Here is a 23824-nt window from a genome sequence, read left to right on the forward strand (position 1 = left end):
CTGATTGACTCAACATCTGTTTTGAGTGTTTTTAAAAGATGGAATGAATGATGACAAAAATCCCCTTGTTGAAGCTGAAACATAACAATGGAAGAAGTAAAGGGAACGCACTGACACAAATAATCATTTCTGTGTTAGTGGAAGTCTGACCTCCACTAGTGACATGAGTGTGATACTCCTGACAAGTTTAGTGAGGCTGGAGATGCTTCATTAAAATAATCCAAGTAACCCTTTGACTACTACTACTTTATTTATCCCAAGCTGGGAAATTGCAGTGCAGCAGCAGCATTACACACAGTCAAATAAGACTATAAAGAACAAACTATACATAATAAAATATCAAAATAGCGAGCAGTAAAAAGATTATATACATAATGATGAAATAGCAAAATAGATAAATAATAAATTTTAAACAGAATTTCAAAACGTGTCAGTTTGGTCATTTTTAAGGCTTCCTGTTAAAAAAAAAAACTTTCATTAGCTTTTACTTTGAAGGACAGATCGGTTAAGTACCTGCATCGACATACATACGTAGACGCCGCATCGCGCGCTGAATCATACGTCGACGTCGCCGCCACATTGGATGAGGCCAAAGCGAACGGTCGGAGAAAACACACACACATACACACGCACACACAGACACAGTAGTTGTATAAATGTATATATGTTCATCATTGCCCCCCATACATATAGGTATATGTATATATGTTCATTATTGCCCCCCTATATAGATAGATGTATGTATGTATATATGCTCATCAGTCACTGAATATCAAAATGATTCATGAAAATCAGTTAAACGTAAACGTTCGTGCTCTTTATTCAGAAACCCACCTGTCACATCTACGTTTCAGGATCTGGATATTATAAACGCAGATGTTTAATATAAATATTTCAATATTTATCATCATAATAACAGTGTTATCTACACTGGTAGCAGTAAATCTCATAAAATAATTAGAAAAATACATACGTTGGTTTGGTGCTTACCTATGTCCTAAATATATAAGATTAAACATTTGTAATCATCACATTAAAAGTTACATTACGTTGTTTTTATGTATATTTGTCTCCCAAATATATTAGTGCGTGTGAACGGGTAAATAAAATGCATTTACTTAAATCACTTTGTAGAAAAGCACTTCGGTCCATTTCCTCGCAATAGTTTAAGGGGAAGATCTGCCTCATCCAATATGGCGGACACGCTAACGTATCGCAGCAACGGGCCAACCCGCTTGATGAGGCGTCTGTCTGTGTTGAGAAATGGGATGTACTCTAGTACCTGCAACAAATAGCTAAGCTTTATTTGATCAGCTCCGTGGTGTGACCAATCAGAAAAGTAGTCGGAGGCGTTGTCTTGACGTACAACGTCATTACGTTTTACTCGTAAGTACGTTGTGCGCGGGAGCTTTGGTCATCAAACAGTCGCGTTTGAAGGAAACAAGAAGTTGGCAGGGAGATAAAACCCGCAACTATACCAGAAAAGTGGCTTTTATAGCATCTGATTAGAATACATAGGAAGACATAAGTATTAACTTGTATTGGACTTGTCACTTCACTGTCTTCGGTCTTGCAACATTGTCAACTGGCTTGCAGGTAACTAACGCTAACGTTACCTCAATGGCTGAAATCCTAAGAACAGATGCAAAACAGCGCTAATGCTAATAAGATAACAGTTTAGAAAATGTGTAAAAATGCTAGTGAGACTTACAGCTGCTTCATAACGGAAGTTATACCGGCTGCGAAGCTAACAGTTTTGACTCTTTTATTGTTTTCACCGAGTGCGTTAACAAAGTTATTTGCAAATGTTTCATAAAATTTGCTCATGTTAGTTTATTAACTTGGCTAATTTACTAGGATGTTGCAACTTGTGTCTTAAAGCTGTGCGACGAAATAAATGCTAAAACTGCGAACTTTAAACTGAATAACGCTATAGAAAGAAAGAAAGAAAGAAAGAAAGAAAGGGAGGGAGGGAGGAGGAGGTAACCAAGCAAATAAAGGCATTTCTCACTCATTACATTCGGGTAGAAAAGTCAGTGCAGAAAAGCTCTTCCATGACAGTAGGATCATTACTTGTCAGTGAGCTTCCTCTCTGTTCACCAGGTTTCCACACTGACACCATGGCTATGGCGAGCGAGGCCAGGGTGCAGGCCGAGGTAGAGGAGGAAGAAAACTTCGGCCCACAGCCTCTGTGCCGACTGGAGGTATGTATCTATCAAGGTGTGGATGAAGGAACATTAGATCCAGACCCTGTCATGGCCAGCCCAATCCCCAGACCTGAACCCCATTGTAAACATGTGGAATGTGATCAAGAGGAAGATGGACGGTCACAAGCCATAAAGTCACCCAACAGCAAAGTAAAAGAGTGGTGGAGAGCATGCTAAGACGCATGAAACTCAGGTTTATTCCACCAAATATTGATTCCTGAATCTTCCTAAGTTTAAAAACATTAGTATTGTGTTGTTTAAAAAATGAATATGAACTTGTTTTCTTTGCAGTATTTGAGGCATGAAAACACTGCATCTTTTTTGTTATTTTGACCATTTGTCATTTTTCTACAAATTAATGCTCTAAATGACAATATCTTTATTTGGAATTTTGGAGAAATGTTGTCAGTAGTTCATAGAATAAAACAAAAATGTTCTTTTTGTTCAAACACATACCTATAGAAGGTAAAAGCAGATAAACTGAATTTTGTAGTGGTCTCTGCCCGGGCTTCACCCAACAAGAAATTTATTCACCTTCCTCAGGTTAAGGCCAATAGCAGGACCGATCCTAATATCCAGCAACGATTGCAGTTTTCTCTCTCTCATTGGATTTATACTTAACTGTCTCTTTTACCAATGTCTCCACATGCAGCAATGTGGAATCAGTGCCAGTGACATCAAGAAGCTGGAGGACGCAGGTTTTCACACCATCGAGGCAGTGGCCTACGCACCCAAGAAGGAGCTGCTCAACATCAAGGGCATCAGTGAGGCCAAAGCTGACAAAATTCTAGTAAGAAACAGCAGTTTTCATTCAGAGGGTCCTGATGCAGCCTTTAACCTTCCTGATGTTCTTGGGAGGAGGTGTGTTTTTATTTTAGGCACACATTTATTTGTTCATGCAGTTTCTATCATTAGTGAAAAACTTCTATGTAGCTGTCACTTCTCCAAAACCACACAGGAGAATCATTTTCTGAATGAATCTGACAAACGGGCCATGCAGTTGCAGAATCATGCCTCATGCTTCAATGCTTAGTTCAAACAGTTCTCAAGGTTTACAAAGGCTACACCATATTTTTGACATTTTGTTGTGCTTTTCACCAAACCACTCCCATTCCTGCTCACCTCATTTGTTTAGGTGATTAGGAAAGTCCCTATGTGAATTTGTTGCATCAAACGTGCTGTACTGCAATGCCTTGACAAATTCACAATGTTGCTGTGTGTTCATGGAACACGTGTACAACAAGAAATATACAGATATTAAAACTCAACAGATTCCCATTTGGAAGTATTCAATGTAACACATTTTATTGGGAAGCAATTTGACTTGAGTTTATGAAATTGAGAGTATGAATGATTTTAGCAGTCTGTGGAACACTTCGTGGTGTATGTTGTCTGTGTCCCTCTCTTCAGGGCCAGAAGTGAAAATTTAAAAATGCTCTCGAACATCAGGTTGTCAGTGGGTACAACGTGAGCTGGACGGATGTCCATCTGAGATATGACTTGACCTTACTGACATAGAGAGAAAATATCTAAAACCAGCTAAACGTCTTATTGGAACCTGACTGCAGTTTTGAGGCTGACGTCAATGTTTGAGAGAATCTGATGAGGATATATCAACCGATGATAAACAAATGGATAAGGCACCCTTCAATTCGGTTATGACAGAATTATGAGCTGCACACATATTAGCTATCAGTGCTCTCTGATGGTCAAGCTGAGATGGAGACTCAGTATTTCTGTCTGATATGTACTGTTACTTATCAGCTGGCACATACAGTCCAATGATCCAGATATATCTGTGCACAAACTTGCCCATACATCTGATGGACTAGTTTATCTGTTCAGCTCTGCTTTTTATGCTTTGTTAGGTTTCTCTGTCAGGCGTGTAAAATACACTGTATGTATTAGTTCTATAGCAACTGTCTTTTATTTTCTTTTGTTTTTTCCCTCTTCCCTCTCAGACTGAAGCTGCCAAGCTTGTGCCCATGGGTTTCACAACAGCTACTGAGTTCCACCAGAGGAGAGCAGAGATCATTCAGATCTCCACAGGCTCCAAGGAGCTCGACAAACTCCTGCAGGGTTCGTACACCTTGTATATCATCCACAAATTCACCCTGATTATTATTATTATTATTATTAATACATCATCCACCACAGACTGTTCTGACATGGTCAATCCCCAGTGAATCATAGACCCAGGTTGCTGATGATGGTCATGCTTAAATACAAGTGATACAAATCATTAATATGAGCTCAGTAATTACAGACAACAGGAAAAAGAAGCTTGTTTCATTTGACTGGTGGTGTCTCCTGCAGGTGGGATTGAGACTGGCTCCATCACAGAGATGTTTGGAGAGTTTCGGACGGGGAAGACCCAGCTGTGCCACACCCTCGCTGTCACCTGTCAGGTAGGAACCTCAGGGGTGTTAGGAGAAGCTGTGTCATGTAATGTGATCCACTGGGCTTATTTGAAGTTTGGACTAGATTGCATCACCTGTAACCATGTGGAAGAAGTAGGAAAGAAAACTTACACACTTAGCAATACAGTTTGTGGTTATTGATGGCTTGTTACTGTACTCAGTGGACTGCACTGTACTCTGTCCACAGCTGCCCATTGATCAGGGGGGTGGGGAAGGTAAAGCCATGTACATCGACACAGAGGGAACCTTCAGACCAGAGAGACTCCTCGCTGTCGCTGAAAGGTGAGTCAGCACATTTCCTCCCTTGGTCTGATCATTTCTGACCTGAAGGATTAGCTCCCAACGGTCCCATTTACCCCAACACACCCACATTCTGTACTGTTCTAATGTGTTTTAGTTGTTGAAAGAAAATGTTCTGTAATGGGAAAAGGCTTGAAGTATATGAAAAGTAAATCTCAAAGTTAAGGCATATTGAAATGTGGGACATGTACAACCAGCCTTCGTGTTATCAGTTGTGGCCGATTCATTTGTGCAGAAGGATGTAGAAGCATCACTTGACATCATGTTTGATGTGACCTCTCTCTGCTATCAGGTATGGGCTGGTAGGCAGTGATGTTCTGGACAATGTGGCCTACGCCCGAGCCTTCAATACAGACCATCAGACCCAGCTGCTGTACCAAGCCTCTGCCATGATGGCTGAGTCCAGGTCAGTCAGCGCAACATGTTTGTGCTTACAGATTATTAAATTGTCCTTGACGTGCTGTTGTTTGTTGCTGTTGTCACATATAGACTACTTTTAACTTTTCTAACCAGGAAAATCAGTTGAATCCAACTTATTTAAATCTCTCTGGTCATTATGTCAGATGACACTAACTCCTGAGTTAGATGTGAAAATATTCTTCTCTGATGTCCATCGTCTCTCTTGCGCTCCTCTCCTGATTCTTTAAAATAAGAAAAACCCAGAGTTAGTGGTGATTGTTGGAACAGTGGGAGGACTGAGAAGGTTGTGATGATAAAATTGCTGTTTCTGGAAATGGAGTTTGGTGGCTTCAGCGAGACAGTTGACAGCTGATTCAAATGGGGCTTCATGTTCGCACCGTTTCTCTGCACTGTTCCTCAATATTAAACACTCCAACATGTCTTCAGCGTGTGGGTCTACAAAAGGTGCCACCCCAGAAACGAAGAATCCAACAGGCTAACCAGCAAAATAGACAGCAAAGCAACATAACAATGGCAAAACTGTCTGAGTTCAGTTTTGAAGTGACTCCTGCTTTGTGTTGAATCAAAGCAGTCTGTAGTGAAATGATTCGCTCACACATACAGTACAGCCTCAGCTGTGTCACAGCAGAACGTGGCGCTGGTGACAGTGATGAAACCGGTGTACTGCCCACCCCTACTTAGAACTACCCTTCAATGCAATTTTAGCACATTGTTCTTGCAGAATAGAACAAGCTCAGTCAGATTGGATGGATCCTGTCTGTGAACAGAAGTTTTCAAGTCCTGCCACAGCCTCTCAGATCGATGGTGGTCTGGGCTTTGACTGGACCATTAAGACATTAACATTCTTTGCCTTAAACCATTCCAGTGTAGCTCTGGCCGTGTGCTTCGGGTCATTGGAAGGTAAACCTCCAGCCCAGTCTCAAGTCTCTTGCAGACTGAAACAGGTTTTCTTGTTGCCATCCATCTTGCCACCATGTGACGAGGGCACCTTCTTCCACATGTTTGCTGTGTCTCCCCATGGAAACAGGATTTCTAATGGCTCTCTAACAGGTCTCTTCTCAACACTCTTAAACAAATTCCAGATGTGTGGAGTGTACAACCGATAGGTGTCCTGTAGTTGTCATCTCTGACCTGAGCTTTGTGCTCCTCCAGAGTTATCTGCCTCTTGGTTGATTAATGCTCAGTTTAAGTGGACGGCCTTCTCTTGGTAGATTTGCTGTTGTGCCACATTCTCTCCTTGATGGATTGAATGGTGCTCTGTGAAATATTCAAAGCTTGGGATGTTTTTTTATAACCCCACGCTGCTTTGCACTTCTCCAACACTGACCTGCATGATGAGCTCCCTGGTCTTCATGATACTGTTTGTTTGGGGATGTTCTCTAACAAACTCTAAGGCCTTCACCGAACAGGTGTGTTCATATTGAGATTGAACTGCACACAGGTGGACTCTGTTAACAAAGTATGTGATTCCTGAGGCAGCTAATCGGCCCTGATCTTAGGAGTTTCACTGCAAAGACGCTGAATACGCACTCAACAATTTTCAGATTTTTATTTGTAAATGATTTTGAAAACCGCGGATTATTATGGACTATTTTGTGTTGGTCCATTACATTCAGCCTCAATGAAATGAGTTGTAATTTACTGTAACATGAAAAAAATGTGGAAAGGAGTCCAAGGATCTGAATAATTTACTGCAATTTCCTAGCTTGGGATAAATAAAGTATAATAATAATAATAATAGACAATGACTTTCAATTGCCACCACTCGCCTGCCACAGGCTGCCACTGCACAAAAAAAACTCACAGTTTCAGGATTTAAACTGTTGTACTCTGAGCAGCATCAGCAGGGGGCAGTGAACTTGGATACCCCGCCTGTGCACACAGCTGCAGCAGCGTGTATGTGAGTATGTTTTAGAGGGGGAGAGAGACCGGCAAAAATAAAGGCACGTGTATTTTCAAGTGATCAAATAGAGACTGTAGCGACTTCAAAGATCAAAGAGAGGCTGAGGCCGGGCCTTCCACTTTGTTTGACACGCTTAACGGAAACAATCACTGGAATACGAAAATGAATATTAAATTTTTATTTAGGGAAAAGAATAATCAACTTATGATATCGTGCACAAACTAATAATCAAAGTGATCACAGTGATCAAAGGAAATAGCGGTCAACAAAAAAAACGGCGCCCCCGTTCATCCTCTCTCACTCTCTATCCACACGCCACAAAAAAGGTGAGCAGGTGATTAACTTAACATCCCCGCCCATATCCACTTGACCTACATATTCCCTCATCAACAGAATCACACAAACATAAACAATAACAAACTCCAATATTTCAACCAACACACCAAGAAAAAACCCTTCAAACTCATTCATGGCTCCTCCAGAGCCTTAACAACATATTACCCAGCAATCATCATTGCATCTGTATATGACAAGAATACCAGAGAAAATAAGCAAATAATCATTCAACTTTTTATAGTTTCTTCACAGTTTTGGTGGCATATGTATAATCAGCCTACAATTTTGTTAAACTTTGCTTGCTACTATCGTTTTTTTCATTAAAGTTACTGGCACCATGTCAGAGGTGGATGTGCACATTTGAGGATATACAGTATATACCAACTGATCTCACATTGAAAATAAAGCTAAGGTGAGGTTCGGAGATGGTGAATAGCAGTGCTGCTTTTTCAGCACAGCTCTTCTAGAGGCCCACTTGCTATTGGGTGGGGTCCACTTGTGATACGGGCCCCAGTGCAGTTGCACTGTCTGTACTGTCTATAGCTATATGGATGATAAATGTTCCTACCAAATTTCATGTATCTAGGAGAAACATACAGCCAGGCCCACTTCTTTGACCTATCAACTATAGACCTTTTTGTAACAGAGTAAAATCCTTTTTGTTTAATTTGGAACAGCTGCTGTATCACTTTGGCCAAAACCACCAGATTCAATTTACAGAAACGTTAATTTTGTCATTGTGAAACACGCTTCAGTCAAACTCGACAGAAACAAAATAAAACTCTGTTCCAACAATCATCACCAACTCTGGTTTAGTCGAAATAAACCCTTAATTCACCCAATCAGGAGAGGAGACAGAGCGGACATCAGAAAAGCAGCAGGATCTCACACTCTACTGCCCTGACTGGCAGCACATGGGGCTCAGTCATGCAGCATGGACTCGGACCGGCGTCCATCACTGCTTTTAATCCCTGCATCCCCAACTGAACGCCTACTGTAGCATTAGCCACTCTACTTTGTGTGTATTGTTGTATCAGCATCTTGTGTCTAATGATTTTTATTCATAATGACATATCAGCATGAATATGCAAAATAGTTGTCCAGGGTGTGTATCGTTGCAGCTAACACACACTCTCTCTCCCTGTGTGTCAGGTATGCTCTGCTGATAGTGGACAGTGCCACAGCTCTGTACAGAACAGACTACTCAGGCAGAGGTGAGCTGTCGGCCAGACAGGGACACCTGGGACGCTTCCTCCGCATGCTGCTCAGGCTGGCAGACGAGGTAGGCATTTAACTAGGTGCACATCTGTCCTCAGAGGCCACGTTCAGTCGCAGACATCCTGGTTCTCTGCTGATAGCAAATGCTCCAACTGTAGTATGACAGAGCAAAAATTCAAAGTATCTCAGATCCTGTAATGTGAAGATCCATTCACATGTTTTATTGTGTTCCATCACAGTCACTCTCTAATGTAACTTCAGCTGCTCTTACTGCACCTACACAGTCCAGATGTGTGATGTTAACACCCAGAGGTTCAAACTGAGGTGTCTCTAACAAGATCTTATGTCACAACAGTTCGGCGTTGCTGTGGTGATAACCAACCAGGTGGTAGCACAGGTGGATGGGGCTGCCATGTTTTCTGCAGATCCCAAAAAACCAATTGGAGGCAACATTCTGGCTCATGCCTCCACCACACGGTTAGTCATGCAGTGTGTGCTTTTATTCTTCTTTACAGCATGGTTAGATACTTCTAACAATGTCTTTTAATAGAGTTTGATAGCAGAGGAGAGTGGGAGGTACACCAAAACGTCAATTACAGCACAGCACAGTTGGTGGGATGCTTTGATGGCTGCAGCTTGATGCATGGTTTCATCATTCTAAGTGTGTTAAAACTGGTCTTGTCTTTGCAGTCTATACCTGAGGAAAGGCAGAGGAGAGACGAGGATCTGTAAAATCTACGACTCGCCCTGCCTGCCGGAGGCTGAAGCCATGTTTGCCATTAACGCTGATGGAGTGGGTGATGCCAAGGACTGAGCTGGCAGAGAGGCAGGAAGCAGGCTGGTGGTGGTAAATGTCACTGTCACACCTGCAGACTCATTCTTGACTGAAGTGATGTGTGTGCATCTTAACCATACTGCTGCCTTCACACAAAGCCTCAGACCGATGAGTGATCACGACATGTAGGTCAGAGGTTGTATGATTTGGTTTGATGCTGATTGAGTCAGTGTCGATAAGATGGTCCAGACGACAGATTTGGCCTTCTGGAGCTCAGTGGTGCAACAGCAGGATGGAACGTTTAGTTTTCTGCAGCCTCATTCATACTGAGAACATTGCTCTCAAACAAGGATGACTTATTATCACGTAATAGTGAGATCCATTCTGCATTACATGATCACCCAAAAGCTGTTTTTTCTATGTTGAATGCAATATAACTTCATTGAAAGAGTGGGCAAAAAATATTTAGTAAGAACTACTTTTGTCTGAGACTTTTTTCTAGAGTTTTTGTTGAGTGGTGCCTTTTTTGGATGTCTGACAGTGAAGAGCTTTGTGAGAATGCTGTTTTTACAATGAAAGTGTTCCTACAAAGCGATATTTTTATATAATTTCTCAAATTTCTGGAGTTCAACGTTTTCATTTCTTGCCAGCTACACCACCACTCCCTTCTCTCCCTTCTTTACCAGAACCTTCTGTATATAAGCTTCACAGCTAAATTAAATTTGTTTAACTATTAAACTGATGTGTCTCATTTGTTAGGATTATCATCATGGAGGTATTTTATACTCTATCAGCTGTTACCATATTGTTGTTCTTATGGATGATTCATACATATATTACTTAGGAAGAGTAGTTCTTGGTTGTTAAATACATTAAACTACATTTTACAAGACATGGATACAAAAAAGAATTTTATTCAGTATTATCCATTTGTCAGTTAGCAACAGCAGTGCAAAATTAACCTTAAATAAATAAATAGAAAACAAAGTGTCATTAACATACGTTGGATCACAAAGTAAACTGCAAACACACTGCAGAATATAACAGGAAGGTAAACACACTCACTCAGGAGTTCAAAGGCAGCAAATACCCTCAAACTAAAGTTAGGCTACAAAAGTCACAACCAAACAGAAGGCTCTGCACTTTGAATCTTTGCCGCCATCTAAAATGACAAAGTGCAGTTGCTTTATACTTCACAACTGGAGGGTCGTTCAGTGGTTTGAAAATTGAGCTTAACTGAAAAAAATAAGTTTGAAGATGACTGACGACTGATGATGAAAACACTACAGTGTTATCACTATCTGTCTGGTCAATTATCTCCATGAAACAAACATCTGTCAAAGAGCAAATGAGAGCCCAGCAGAACAGCGTGAGAATGAAGGGTGTACAATACAAAAAAGGACAATAACTGTTAATCCACGAAGTTCATTAGCTCTGTTGATTCTAGTCCCTCTTTGCCTTAAAGCTCTTAAAACATCCCTGATTCACCAGCTCTATTTCCACATCATTTTTACACCACATTGGTCAGTGTTCAGTGAAAATTTGCATTGTGGTAAATTTCCAGACACGTTTACGTCATGATAGAAATATTGTTTAAATGTGGTATTTTCCCTGTGGACGCAGACTTTGGTCCAATCAGTCCCTGTATTAGAATCCACTGCTCAGAGACTCATTTCTTATAAAAATCAAAAAAGCTGAATCAACCAATGAAAAACAAAACTGCAGTGTATTTAGCCAAGCAGATCATTTGATTTATCCAGGTTTTGAGCTTTTTGTCTTGGAGACTGGTCTCTAAACAAATCAAACCAAGACTATCTGCCACTCCAAGTGTGTGTGTATACTTGTACATGTATCTGTGTGAGAACCAAATTGAGTTCCAGACCTTGGGAGAGAGATTTCATCTTTGGGAAGCGAGGATTTGGCCGGTCCTCACTTTCAGACAGACCTTCAAATGACTGTTTGAGGGGTCAAACTTGGTTTTAAGGGTAAGGTTATAGTTAGGGTTGGGGTTAAACTTTTAGTTGCGATTGTAAATGTTGGGGGGTGGGTAATGTCCTCACAAGGACAGAAACATATATGTGTGTGCGTGCTTTTATTTTGTTTTGTAATTTGGTGAACTGATCCTTAAACTCTGCCTGTTGAATTGAGATGATGGTGCTGAAAAAAACCTAGTAGTGTTTAATCAGTTAAAACAAATAGTTTAAAAAACATTACAGATACCATCTACATAACAATATATATCTGTGATACTGACTTAAGTCATATTTACAGAAAGTAAATATATATCAATAAACTCCATATAATTTCACAGTGACATTATGCCAAAGATATCCATCAATGAAGGGAAAGAAGATGAGCGTTTGTGGAGCACATGATTGGCGGCCTGACTAGCCAATCAGTGCCATCGACTGAGAGGCTCCATCTGCTGGATCTCAGTAAGGAAAAAAGGTTCAGATTCTTCTCTCAGTCAAGTCTCGAAGCTGAGCCTCCAGTTTAGACGTTTCTTCATCCTTGGAAATAATGAAAAGGCAACAATGACAAATGAAAAAAGAATTGTGTTATATACATTTATTCTCAAGTCTGTAAATTCTTATGTGCTCAATGCTTCATGATTTGTTTGTTTCTCACTGTAATCTGCAGAACTGAGCTCTGTACACAACTCTCAGTCCTCAAAGCTATAGACAGAAATATTGAAGTACATTTTTGGTGATAATCACATAACTGCTGAAGACAGTTAAAATGGGGTGAGTAAAGTCGTCTCTTACGTTATTAGTGTTTGTGGACATCATCAGAGCCAGCTCAGTCCAGTTTGTGGCCTCAGAGATGTTTCCCAGCTCCTTGTGACACTACGAGTCAAACAACATAATGATAAGCGTTTATAGTCCTAATGGAGTCAGCAGTATTCTAATGGTTGATACTAAACTGTATTTAATAATCACACAATAAACAGTTGTAAATCACTGGCCACTCAACGTTGTCGTCGTTCTATGAGCCACATTGACTGGCTGTATGTGAAGTAATTTGATTCTATCAGCTCTGAAATGGCTCTGTGGGATAAGTGCTTCTGATAGCTTACCTTTGCGATGTAAAGCCTCACTGTCTTGGAGAAACCTGGACTGAGTTCCTCAGCCTACAAGTTCAAACAACACATACAACAAAGATTTCATACATGAAACATTCTGGTTTACAATCACATGTGCACATAGAAAATGAATATAACATGAAAAGCTGCTAAAACCAGGCCAAGTACGCCCCTCTTCACTTCTGTCAAAGCATTGTGGGTAACCTGGTGCCCAGGTTAATGTGTGTTTTGGTCGTCTGGTCATCCTTCCATCAAACTAGCTGTATATTGCTATAGATTTGAACATAGTACACTATATATGGAATAGGTATTTAACATAATAAATCATCTACAGCAGTCTGCTACCTTGAGGAAGTTCTCGAGGGCGTCATGCAGTGTGGTGGTGGGGGGGCTCTGGTAGAGGGCAGCAGCCGCCTTCTTCTCCAGCCAGTCCAGAGTGGCTACCTGCACACACACAGACGCATTGTTGGCACAAATCTGTCAAAGTCATGCCTTGAATGAAGCGCTTCAAACGTGGCCATTCACAGGGCTGGTATTCGTTTGGATGTTTGGATGATGAAATCTGCATCTGATCAGACCAGAGTCAACAATAAGAGAAAAATACAGTCACTTATCCCACCTCATAGCACCATCTGCCGAGCAGGTAGAAACACATGGGGTCATCATCTCTGAGGGCAATGGCACGGTCCAGATGCTCCTGAGAGGAGAACAGAACATTAAATTATACTGTACACAACTGTAAAGATTGAAATAAACCCAAACTGAACTTGGAACAAGTATCACCATATCAAAAATGTTGTGTGCCAGTGCTACCTTTAATATGCGGCTGCTCTTCAGTTTGCTGTGCATGCTCTCATGCTGGGAGGTCAGTCCTGTCAGCACAGCAAACCTGGAGCCAAAAACATGAACACTGTGGCACTGAGATATAACCACAGGGTCGGCAGTGGGAGCATTATCTACACCGAGTCAAAACCCACAATGTTAGATGTAACTTCAGTGTTTACCATTTGTAATACTCTGCATTGAGGCTGTTCTTCTTCAGGGCCATCTCTGCCTCCTCACGACCTGCAACACAAGCTCACAGTTCAATGACAGAAACTACAATAGTTGAAGGTGGAAGAACTCATTTTTATTAACCATTTCAACAAATGAGTGAGACAGTGCCAAACTCCCAGGTTCCAGGTACAGCATTTTTTCTCCCCATAACCTGAGTGGATGGTTCCCATCCCTGGTTGAGAACCTTGTCTAAACAATATTTGCAGGATGGGCTCCCTGATTTCTTGGGCACCAGGAAATAGAGGGAGGAGAAACCTACCTGCTGGGGAACAGCCAATATGGCTCCCTTTACGAAGAGCACCGTTATTTCCTCCTCCAAGACTGTCCCCTCAGCAGGGAGGGAGGCAGAGACCTAAATTATGCCGCTGGAAGGAGGGGGCTGGCAACAGAACTGCTGTGAGCCGCACAGAGTGTGAGTGACTGAGAGTTAAACAGCTTGAAAAGAGAACTGCAACAATGTGGCATCAAATACGTGAGAATAAGCAATCCACTGACTCTGTAGCAGCCTCTATACATGCTGCTGAAAACAGACAGACTTTCATACACAGGATTATTTCAGCTGTAGAGCATCCTGGCACAGATTTGTCTGAAACACTGCTCTGAATGTGTCCTAACAGCACTGGATCAGCTGTTGAGGCTCCCAAACCTGCCTTCCCTAATGACATTTCTTACTGGCACAGCACCAGTGCTAGAACAAAAGCTCCAGCCAGGACTTGGTCTGTTGTAATACCCCACAAAGGCAAATCCAGCAAGAAACTAAATAAGAGGGCAGCAGCGCCACACGCACTGCCACTGCAAAACAAGTATGATCCACTGACTCTGAATGACGAAAAGTGTGATAATGCTAACTATGATGAGGACCAGGTAGTGTTATTATATTGCTAACTCTGGATCTGATAAGCCAAGGGCCAGAAGAAAAACTGTGAAACCTACACCTCATAAGCCACACACCATTCTGATTTGGGACTATAACCAAGCATGTAAGAATGGAAAAGACTGAAAATCTAATCATGAATGACACATCTGTGAGAACTGTTGCCAGTTATCCTCTCTACACATCCAAGTAACAGGAAGATTACTATTCACGCTGAATCTTTTGACATTCTGTAAAAGAAAACTGGCTCCGGGGTCCTGAAAAAAGACTTCTGCCTGCTGCTGGAGCAAATGAGCTACTGTCAGTCACAACATGTATTCATACCAGGCCCCATTCCAGTCTTGGGGAAAGGAATCAAGTCTTTCAGCAGACTCCTTGCCCTGAATACATGGCTGACATCAACAGGATAATAGGATAAAGTTGATTCACTTTAAACCTAATTGCATATATCAAAACATTACTGGTTGCAGACTGCGCCTACTTCATGCTCCTACTTCATGCTCCTTGCATGCTATACCAAAACAAGAAAGCACAGACAAATGTGAAGGCCAGCACACACAGCAGACAGCCTGTAACTCTCCACCCTCATTCGATCCTCTGCTTTACATTACCCAGAGCCTTCAAAGGATGTCCCTGAACATCCCTCTTCCTCCTCTCCATCACATGCTCCAGGGACCCAGTACCACTTCCCCACCTCCACAACAGTCACTAATCAAGGAGTTAGTTACAGTTGACACATTGAAGCTCAGTCAAATTCGTGAACTAATCAACAACAATGACCACAGACACCAACACTCAGGTGTTTATCAGAAAGTTCACGTTAAGGAGGTGGGGGCTGCTGGGCAGGTATAGGTTGGCTCAGGCTGGTGGTAGCCCTGACAGTGGTTACATAGCGCTGGTTGGTCAGCGTGAGTGTCGTTGTCTTCAGAGAGGGAAGCTGGGTGTTTTTGTTGTGTAAATAACAGAATCTGGAGCACCATGTGAGTGGGCTGATGAGCAGGACCATGCAAGCAGGTTAGCTCTGTTTTACATGTGTGTGTGTGTGTGTTTGTGTATGCGTCCATTACCTTGTTGTGCGTAGGTCTTCTTCTCTTGCTTGTCCTCAGTGGACTTATACATATCACTATAAGCGCGAGCCAGTCGCCATAGAAACTCCCTGCTGTCTCCATACTGTGGGCACAGAAACCATCGAAAACTCAAGTCATGAAACTCACACTGGAATTTAGATTAGCCTGGTTGTTGGCTGTTCTTTAATGACTACTGAGAACGACAGTGTAGTTTAAGTAAGTGAGTATATGTATGAATAGGTACACTAAATAAATATTACAATAATAAGTAAATAATAAAGTAGTAAGTAAAAAATCATCATCATCACCCTCAACAGGAGCATGCTAACTTGATACTTACTAAATAGAAAAAGTGCTTTCAAAATTAACACTATGACATCCAGAACTTTTAACTTAATAAACAGGAAGTTTTCATGTTATAATTCACTCATGCCAATCAGAACTATAGTCATAGTTTACATAGGTCAGATATTGACATCCACACTAAGGGGGGTACATTCTCCGTCTCTGCTCCAGTCCTCTGCTCAGACTAAACCGAAAGAAAAAATAATGAGTTTGTAAATCTGAAAACCCAGCCTTGGTGTTTCAGTGTGTACGTGGAAAACAGGGAACATTCATGGAGCTTTTGCAAAACAATGACAGAGTACTGTGTGGGCTCTGTGATCACTTATTTCAAATTTTAATATAGCCAATCAGAGCAGAGCTCCTGCCAGCGTTTTCATACTAGCACACCATTCTGGAATATACACAGCTTAATGGAGACTCTATCAATATACAGAAAGGAAGAGATAATACAGTAATACTACACTATTTCTGTGCTACACTGGTGACTGAGAGATCAGCAGTCCCTCACTGGCACACACCATGTGTGTTGATCACTCCAGCAACAGTCTTACTCAGAGGTTAACGTGGTATTTTTTTAACAAGTGATCACATTAATCACATTTAGGTTTTACTTTTTTATTTTAAGAATATATTAGAGATTGGAAAGCTAAGTAAAAAGACATGAAGTTTAAATTGTGGCTGCAAAACTACTTTATTCATGAATGATACATATCTGAATATTTTTGTGATGGATTGATTTGTCCATAAAATGTAAAAAAAATACAAATGTAGTTCCCAGATAAAAAAGTGCTATCTTCAGAGCACTGATCTGACTGTCTGACCAACAGTCCAAAACCCCCAAACTATTTAGTTTACCTGAATCAGAGAAGAGCAGTAAAATCTGACGTGTAATCAGCAAATGTTATCTATTGATCGCTAAGAATCTCAGACTTGAATGTTCAAGAATTTGCCACCAGTCAAAGGTTGCTTCAAACAACTAGGGGCCACATATCACCAGAGTAACCGCTAATAGCTGCTCACTAGTCTCTTTGCTGTAGCTATCTTTAGCTGTACCTACTTGCTGCTGTTAGTTACTTAGCTCAATTAGCTAACCGAGCTAACTAATTGCTTGTGAATGTCCCATTCATGCCAAATCAAGATACTATCACCTGTTACCAATCAACCTGTTTACCTGTGGAATGATCCAAACAGCTTTCCACAACTGTTGTAGTGTTTCCAATTGTGTATATGTCAAAAAGGATTGGCCAACTATCACATTCTGTTTTATCTATCGTTTTATTTTTATACGCAGCATCCCAGCCTTTTGGAATCGGGGTTGCCATGTACTAACTTAGTTGCTCCCATTAGCTCAGGAAGGAGAACCAATTAGTGCACACATACTGTATATGTGAATATACAGTATGTGTGCATATATGTGTGTATGCTGTCCTTCATTCTTACTATTAGATCTAAAGCATGAATTCTATTATTATTATTCTTGGTTTAAACAGTTTCCCATCATATAATGAGTAAGCCCTGTCGCTTACCTCTGCTCTGCTGTCCAGCAGCAGGCGAAAGCCTTCTGCCTTTAAACTGGCATCTCCTGTGTGAAGGATGTCACTCTGAGCCAGCAGGAGAGCCAACTCCCCACTGGGAACTTCAGACACCAGCTGCAGCCTCCCCTCATCTTCCTCCTGCTCCTCATCCTCCTCCTCTAACACTCTCTCCTCTACCTCATCTTCCTGAGAGCCTTCCTGGCGGAGGGTGAGGACAGTGGCACAGCTTCTGTCTTCCTCTTCCTCAGACTCCTGGTCAGGCTCACGCTCACCCTCACCCTCCTCTCTGTCTGTGTCACGGTCGGTGTAGTCGGACTCCGCACAGGCTGTTGAGTACCTGGGACATCCATGGAGGATCATGCAGATGAATAGAATTCTCACATCACTGAAAATGTACATTTTCAAAATTTAACAGCAGCATCACTATTCAGAATCAGTCTCACTGTTCCTCTGGATGATCTGCAGAACAGAGCAGTTGGCAGTTATTATATGGGTTTATTCTTTCATAGAAAGTAGTCCCCATGAAATTATTCACTTTGGACAGGAATTTCATCATCTCTTGCATTTTTTCAGCACAGCGCAATTTTAATTCTGAACACCCAGTAAGAATAAGTGTCAGTCACTTAGAATTAGTCACACAAGGCACGACTTAACTGTCTATAATTGTTTGAGAGATTAAAAGGCATTAGCTGATTGAGCTAGTTAACAAGCCTATTAAAAATGCCCACAGTCGTATCAAAGCAGGATCTCAGCCTGACCTGGTCCTACACAATTTCAGATCATTACTGGACTCAAAGCCTCTTTCTGGGTATCAAAGAGGCACATAATTTTAGCACACTAATCTGCCCCACAAACCAGAAACACTAACAACAATAAAGGAAAAAAAGACATAAAAACTTAAAAACTGCGCTGTACAAAGTTTTTAAAATGACAATGGAAGAGCATGAAGTAGAGCAAAAAGGATACTGAATATTGACCAAAACAATGTATTAACACATCTTACAGAAAAGTTATTGTTCATCATATACATTATGTAGTATAACATCAGAAACACAATATAACCACTTTGCCAAATCACAAAAAACAAGTGAGAGTACAACTTTTTAACCCCAACCCAAGACATACCCTCCTTCGCTGGTATCTTCATACGTGCTGGCCATGCCCTGGCTGGCAGTGAAGTAGATGGAGCTGGAGCTGGTGGAGTCAGTGCGCTCCCTATGGACAAAATGGCGGCGGCGCCGTACCCGCTGACTGTCCTCCACTCCCTTTCTGAATGTGGGGGAGGAGGAAGACCATACGCAGCAGTCAAACAACACCAACAACCTTCATGTGGGAAACCAGACCCACTTTGAAGTTTTACTCTGATTTTTGGGGGATTTTCACCCCTCTCTTATAACACTCTGATTATTCCAAGATTCTGCTCTGTTTAGACACAAAACAGAACTGCTAGAGCCAAATCCCCATTCTGTGGCTTTCAGCTGAACACGTTCACGTGCGAATATTACATGAGCTGATATTTATGAACTCTTTTTGTGCTATACAGTAGGTGCTTCATTTAACATCCTGCAGCCTGATGTACCAGCTACGTATGTGTAAGTTTAAAAGTTGCTTCATTTGAATGTAACGTCGAAACACTACAAGTCAAATCTGCACTACTTTTTAGCTATTGTCATAATGGAATGGGAGAAACGATAGAGCCAGAGAAGCATTATCTGCTGTATTTACAATGTGAACACGTAAAACATAATGCTGATGTTTTCATTTTCTTTCATCACTGTGAGTTTTTAGTTTGCTGTATATTTTCATTTTTGCTATTATCATTCATTATTGGTAAAATGTTGAATGGTGTGTTTTTCCCATCAGAAATCTGCTACGTGTAACCAACAGAAAAACAATTTACCCACTAACACATTAAACAGCACACAACCATTGGTTGGTTCTAGCTTTCAAAGAAAAAAAATGTACGAAATATGATATAAAGTCACACTGTAAATAACAGCTTCAGACCAGCATTTAAGACATATTATCTCAAAATTGAGTCAGATACTCAGATACAAAAATTGGCAATTTTATAGCACATTTTAGCACATTTTCCAGTAATTTCATTTTGAATCATCACAAATCACAGGGGTACTAGATTTAAAATACTGCAGATTTAAACAGTGTTTTTCACACAACACGATTGACTTATGATGGCCCTCCAAAACAAATTACTACAATCTAAGAAGGTTCAGTAGGGCAGATGCTATAAATCTCACCACAGTCTCACTCACTTGACGTCCTGGATGATTTGCAGGGCAATGTCCTGCAGGCCGCCCCTCAGTTCGGCCACCTCTGAACGCAGCGATGAGACGCAGTTCAGTACCTGGTCCAGCTGGTTCCTGAGCTCCTGCTGCTGCTCTGGGGACAGGCCCTGCACCACTGCTTCCACTGCTGCCAGAGCCTGCTGCTGGGTCTCTTCCTCTGGACAAGGAGGCAGAGAGGTTTGGATTTGTTTGAATTTAGTCAATCTTGTACCCCTAAGTCTACTCTAAGTCTCCTTTAGCCTTCTCCGACTCTCAAAACATGAACATAAAACCATCCATTCATCTATTTTCCCCCACTTATCCAGCAGGCTACGTCATCCTTCTCTCTACCTATGTCCTGCAGCGCCTCTAACTTGTAAGGCAAGGTGTGAGGTCATGTCATTTCATTTCGTTTATATAGCACATTTCATACAATGTAGGTCAATGTGCTTCACACACAGCAAATACGAGCAAAATAAAACACAGCATGAATTCATATTTAAATGCATATAAAGGAACATTTTCATAAAAACTATTCATCCCCTGCCCGAACACCAACATACTCACCCACAAATACCCAAAGAGAGAGAGGGAGACAGACAGACAGACAGATGGAGGCAGTGACAAGCCATTCACCTGAGAGAACAGGTAGATCTTAAGCTTGCTTTTAAAATGTGGCACAGCTAAAGTACATCTTAAATCATTATGCCATTTGTTCCAAAGAGTGGGTCCATAGTAACTGAATGCACCTTCGCCAGATTTACTTCTGATAATGAGTACAGTTTGGAGACCAGTGTGTGATCATCTGAGAGTTCAAGAGGGTTGGTAAGCAGTGAGCAAGTCAGATATGTATTTAGGAGCTAGACCACAAGTGATTTATAGACAGTCAGCAATATTTGAAATCAATTCTGTATTGCATTGGAAGCCACTGAAGTGATTTAAGTATAGGAGTAATATGTTTGTTTGTTTTCCAATTGTTCTAATGAGCTGGAGCTGTCCCAGTCTTTTTAGTAAGTCCCACAAGAAGGAAAGAAAGTTTTGGGTAATCCAGTAACTAATGTCAGTGACACAGATCAGACCATGGAAAACAAGGCCTTCTATAGGGCTGAAGTTAACACGTGAAAGTGATAGAACCAAGTGGCAGCATCTACATATATAGACTGAACAATAAGGGGCCTAGAACAAAGTCTTGTGGGACCCCTCGGATGTTGTTGAAACACACAGAAAATGTCCTGGCTGTTAGATCGGGAGAAAGCCAGTTAATGACACAATCTGATAAGCCACCTGATTTTTCTAGCCTAAAGAGTAAAATGCTGTGGTGGACAAAGACAAAGGCTGCTGTCAGGTCTATAATACTAAAATGCTGGGTTTGTTTAAAGCACAGTTGATCTTTACATCACTGGTTACTTTTATGAGAGCTGTTTCAGTGCTTTGCTTAGTCCTGAAGATGAATTATATGCATCATTCAGATTGTGGAGTGATAGGTAGCTATAAAGCTGTTTGTAAACAACCTTTTCAAATATGTTACTAAGAAAAGGGATATTGGAGACTGGTCTGTAGTTGCTTATCACAGATGGAGCTAAGTTGAAGCAACAGAATGGAAGTTAACATGGGGCTTCAGAGGGAGGGAGAAAATACAGCGCTGATAATAAGACGCATGGAACATTATAAGATCATTAAGTTGCGTCACAATGCAGGTTGGAGGTAGAAAGTGCATTTCATGAAGAAAATGAGTATGTGATAATGTGCTAAAATGTGCTATAAAGCCTGTACTTTTGTTCCTTTTTACTTAGATAAACGGGCGAAATCTGATCTCTGTGGGGAAAACAATTTCACAAAAAGCATGAAAAACAAAAAAGCACATTTTCCCAACCCACTTGACAATGATTTTATATTGCCATCATTCACCTGCCACATGCTGCCACTGCAGTGCCACTACCTGCCATTGCCATTTTGCAGGATCCTGGCCTTGCTGCTTGTTAGCATGGCATGCAAACCCCAGGCTCATTTCTCTCTTTAATTAACTACAGTTTAAATGTTGACTATATATGTGAAAGGGTTGAGAGAGATAAGGCACAATTTCACGTGTTGGTATATTTGTCAATTTGTCATTTTCTGACGAATAAAATGTGAAATTCTACTGACAAAAATGCCAAATTCAAAAGTCTCAAAACAAATGAAAAGTACTTTTAACTACCAGTGAAATACAATCGCATCTAATGTCTGACTCAGTGATTACCTGCAACGCATTCAGGTGTATACACAATACAACGTTCGATTGTTCTCTAACGTTCCAACTTGTCATGTGGTTCGCATGGTTCATCATCATAACTGACATGTGGATGGATGGATATTACGCAATTGGAGCGAAGCACCTCTCCCTCTCTCAAACACACGCACATCTTGACAAGGTGGTGTCAGAGCTAGGCAGATCAGAGCCAACCCACCTTCAGCATCCAGCACCTCCCGCAGCAGCGCTGCTCCATCAGCTCCATCAAACAGCCGAGGAGCTGGCCGTGCCTCCAGCACTACTGTCTGGGATTTTCTCCTTCTGACCTCTCTGAAAATTAGGAAGGCAATCAAGCCCAAGCCCGCTGTAGCTCCGACAGCAAGCCCGATTAACCCGTTCTTTCCGAGCGGCGTGTTCATTTCTCCACACTCAGCAGACGGAGGTCGTTTAGGGCTAACGTTCTCGTTGACGCCAGTTACTTACAAATGTCACCGACCATGACTGTCTGTAATGAATCTCAGGATGCCAACGACATGACTAGATCTTCTTCACGTAAATTATCCTACTTTAGAAAATAACACGGGGCACGCTCACTGCTAGCACGTTAGCCTAATGTCATTAGCCTTTCGCTATTATAGCGTTCGCTGGCTAATAACACAACGACGACTTTTAAAAAGCTTGACGAAAATGTTAAAAAAGTTCTTAGGAACCTCACTCATATATTTCGACGAAACGTTTTAAAACTGAACGATTCTGTTTACACCGTATCAAGACGACCAAGTGTTTATCGGATATTATCAGTGATGCTATGAAAATATATAACGTAATGCCAAGTACATCACATCAGCACCTCCTACAACGAGGCTAGCGCGTGGTAAAATAACTTCCGGTTTCGATTTTCAAAATAAAAGTGGTAAGCGGGTTGCAACCCTACGACATTTGGAGGCTCTTTTACTCCACGAATATAAACATGTATTTACCTAAAGTTCGGCATTATAAAAATAAAAATACTTATCAACGTCTACATTATGAGATACTTAGTCACAAATATTTGCTACGATGTCGAAAATTGTCAAACTAAGTCAAAAGTCCGGTTTACTAAATCCAACGTAGGACTATTTATTATGACATAGAGGTTATGTATAAGTTATGAGATTCTTAATCATAACTGTGACTTAGTAAGTAAAAAAATACTTTCTAAGTCAAATGTATTATTTCTGAAATATTCAAACACAAATATGAGATAGTATATTAAAGTTTTAATAATGTACTTCAGGGGCCCCAAATGCTTTAGGTTATATGTGTGGCAGTTTCATGTGGTATCTTTATTAATTACATATGCATCACTGACGCAAAATTTAAAAAGTAAGGTATGTATGCATTCTTGTCCAATCATGCGGCCCTGACTTATTAAAAGGCCCCGTTTCAAAATCCTGCTTTAATACTGTTGGTATTTACACGGTGCATAATCATAAACAAACCAGCTGACATGCAGCAAAACCTTTTAAAATGTGCAATGAAATGAGCTTGTATGTTAAGTTTTCTTTTTATGGAGGTCAGTAATCAGATCATTATCACCTCTCTTTATCAAAGTGTCAGAATGAAAAGTTAGTTCATGTGTTATCAGTCTTCATGTAGTGTAAGTTGGAATACACAGCAAAAGAAATAACTATTTAAGTTACTGATAAATAACAAACTTGTCAGTAATCGCTACAAATTCATGGATGTATCTTTGTTAATGAGGTTATCAGGGTTTTTTTTTCAACTGAAT

At 41.0% G+C, this 23824-nt stretch overlaps 2 protein-coding genes across 2 annotated transcripts; one reads left to right on the plus strand and one right to left on the minus strand.

The window, feature by feature from the left end:
• Positions 1-1410: 1410 nt before the first annotated feature.
• Positions 1411-10386, plus strand: rad51 (RAD51 recombinase). The gene is made up of 10 exons (XM_041958062.1): positions 1411-1596; positions 2104-2204; positions 2860-2997; positions 4169-4286; positions 4524-4615; positions 4815-4909; positions 5220-5333; positions 8739-8868; positions 9160-9281; positions 9495-10386. The coding sequence occupies exons 2-10, from the start codon at positions 2121-2123 to the stop codon at positions 9616-9618; spliced, it is 1017 nt and encodes a 338-aa protein (XP_041813996.1). The 5' UTR covers positions 1411-1596; positions 2104-2120; the 3' UTR covers positions 9619-10386.
• Positions 10387-10485: 99 nt separating this feature from the next.
• On the minus strand, positions 10486-22853 carry rmdn3 (regulator of microtubule dynamics 3). Its single transcript, XM_041958061.1, has 12 exons — positions 22271-22853; positions 19812-20001; positions 18664-18807; positions 17530-17875; positions 15659-15761; positions 13666-13726; positions 13475-13550; positions 13281-13358; positions 13007-13105; positions 12656-12709; positions 12345-12425; positions 10486-12089 (listed from the first exon to the last, which is right to left on the minus strand). The coding sequence occupies exons 1-12, from the start codon at positions 22470-22472 to the stop codon at positions 12030-12032; spliced, it is 1494 nt and encodes a 497-aa protein (XP_041813995.1). The 5' UTR covers positions 22473-22853; the 3' UTR covers positions 10486-12029.
• Between the last annotated feature and the right edge of the window lie 971 nt (positions 22854-23824).

This window comes from Chelmon rostratus, chromosome 18, assembly GCF_017976325.1.
Source record: "Chelmon rostratus isolate fCheRos1 chromosome 18, fCheRos1.pri, whole genome shotgun sequence".
NCBI lineage: Eukaryota > Metazoa > Chordata > Actinopteri > Chaetodontiformes > Chaetodontidae > Chelmon > Chelmon rostratus.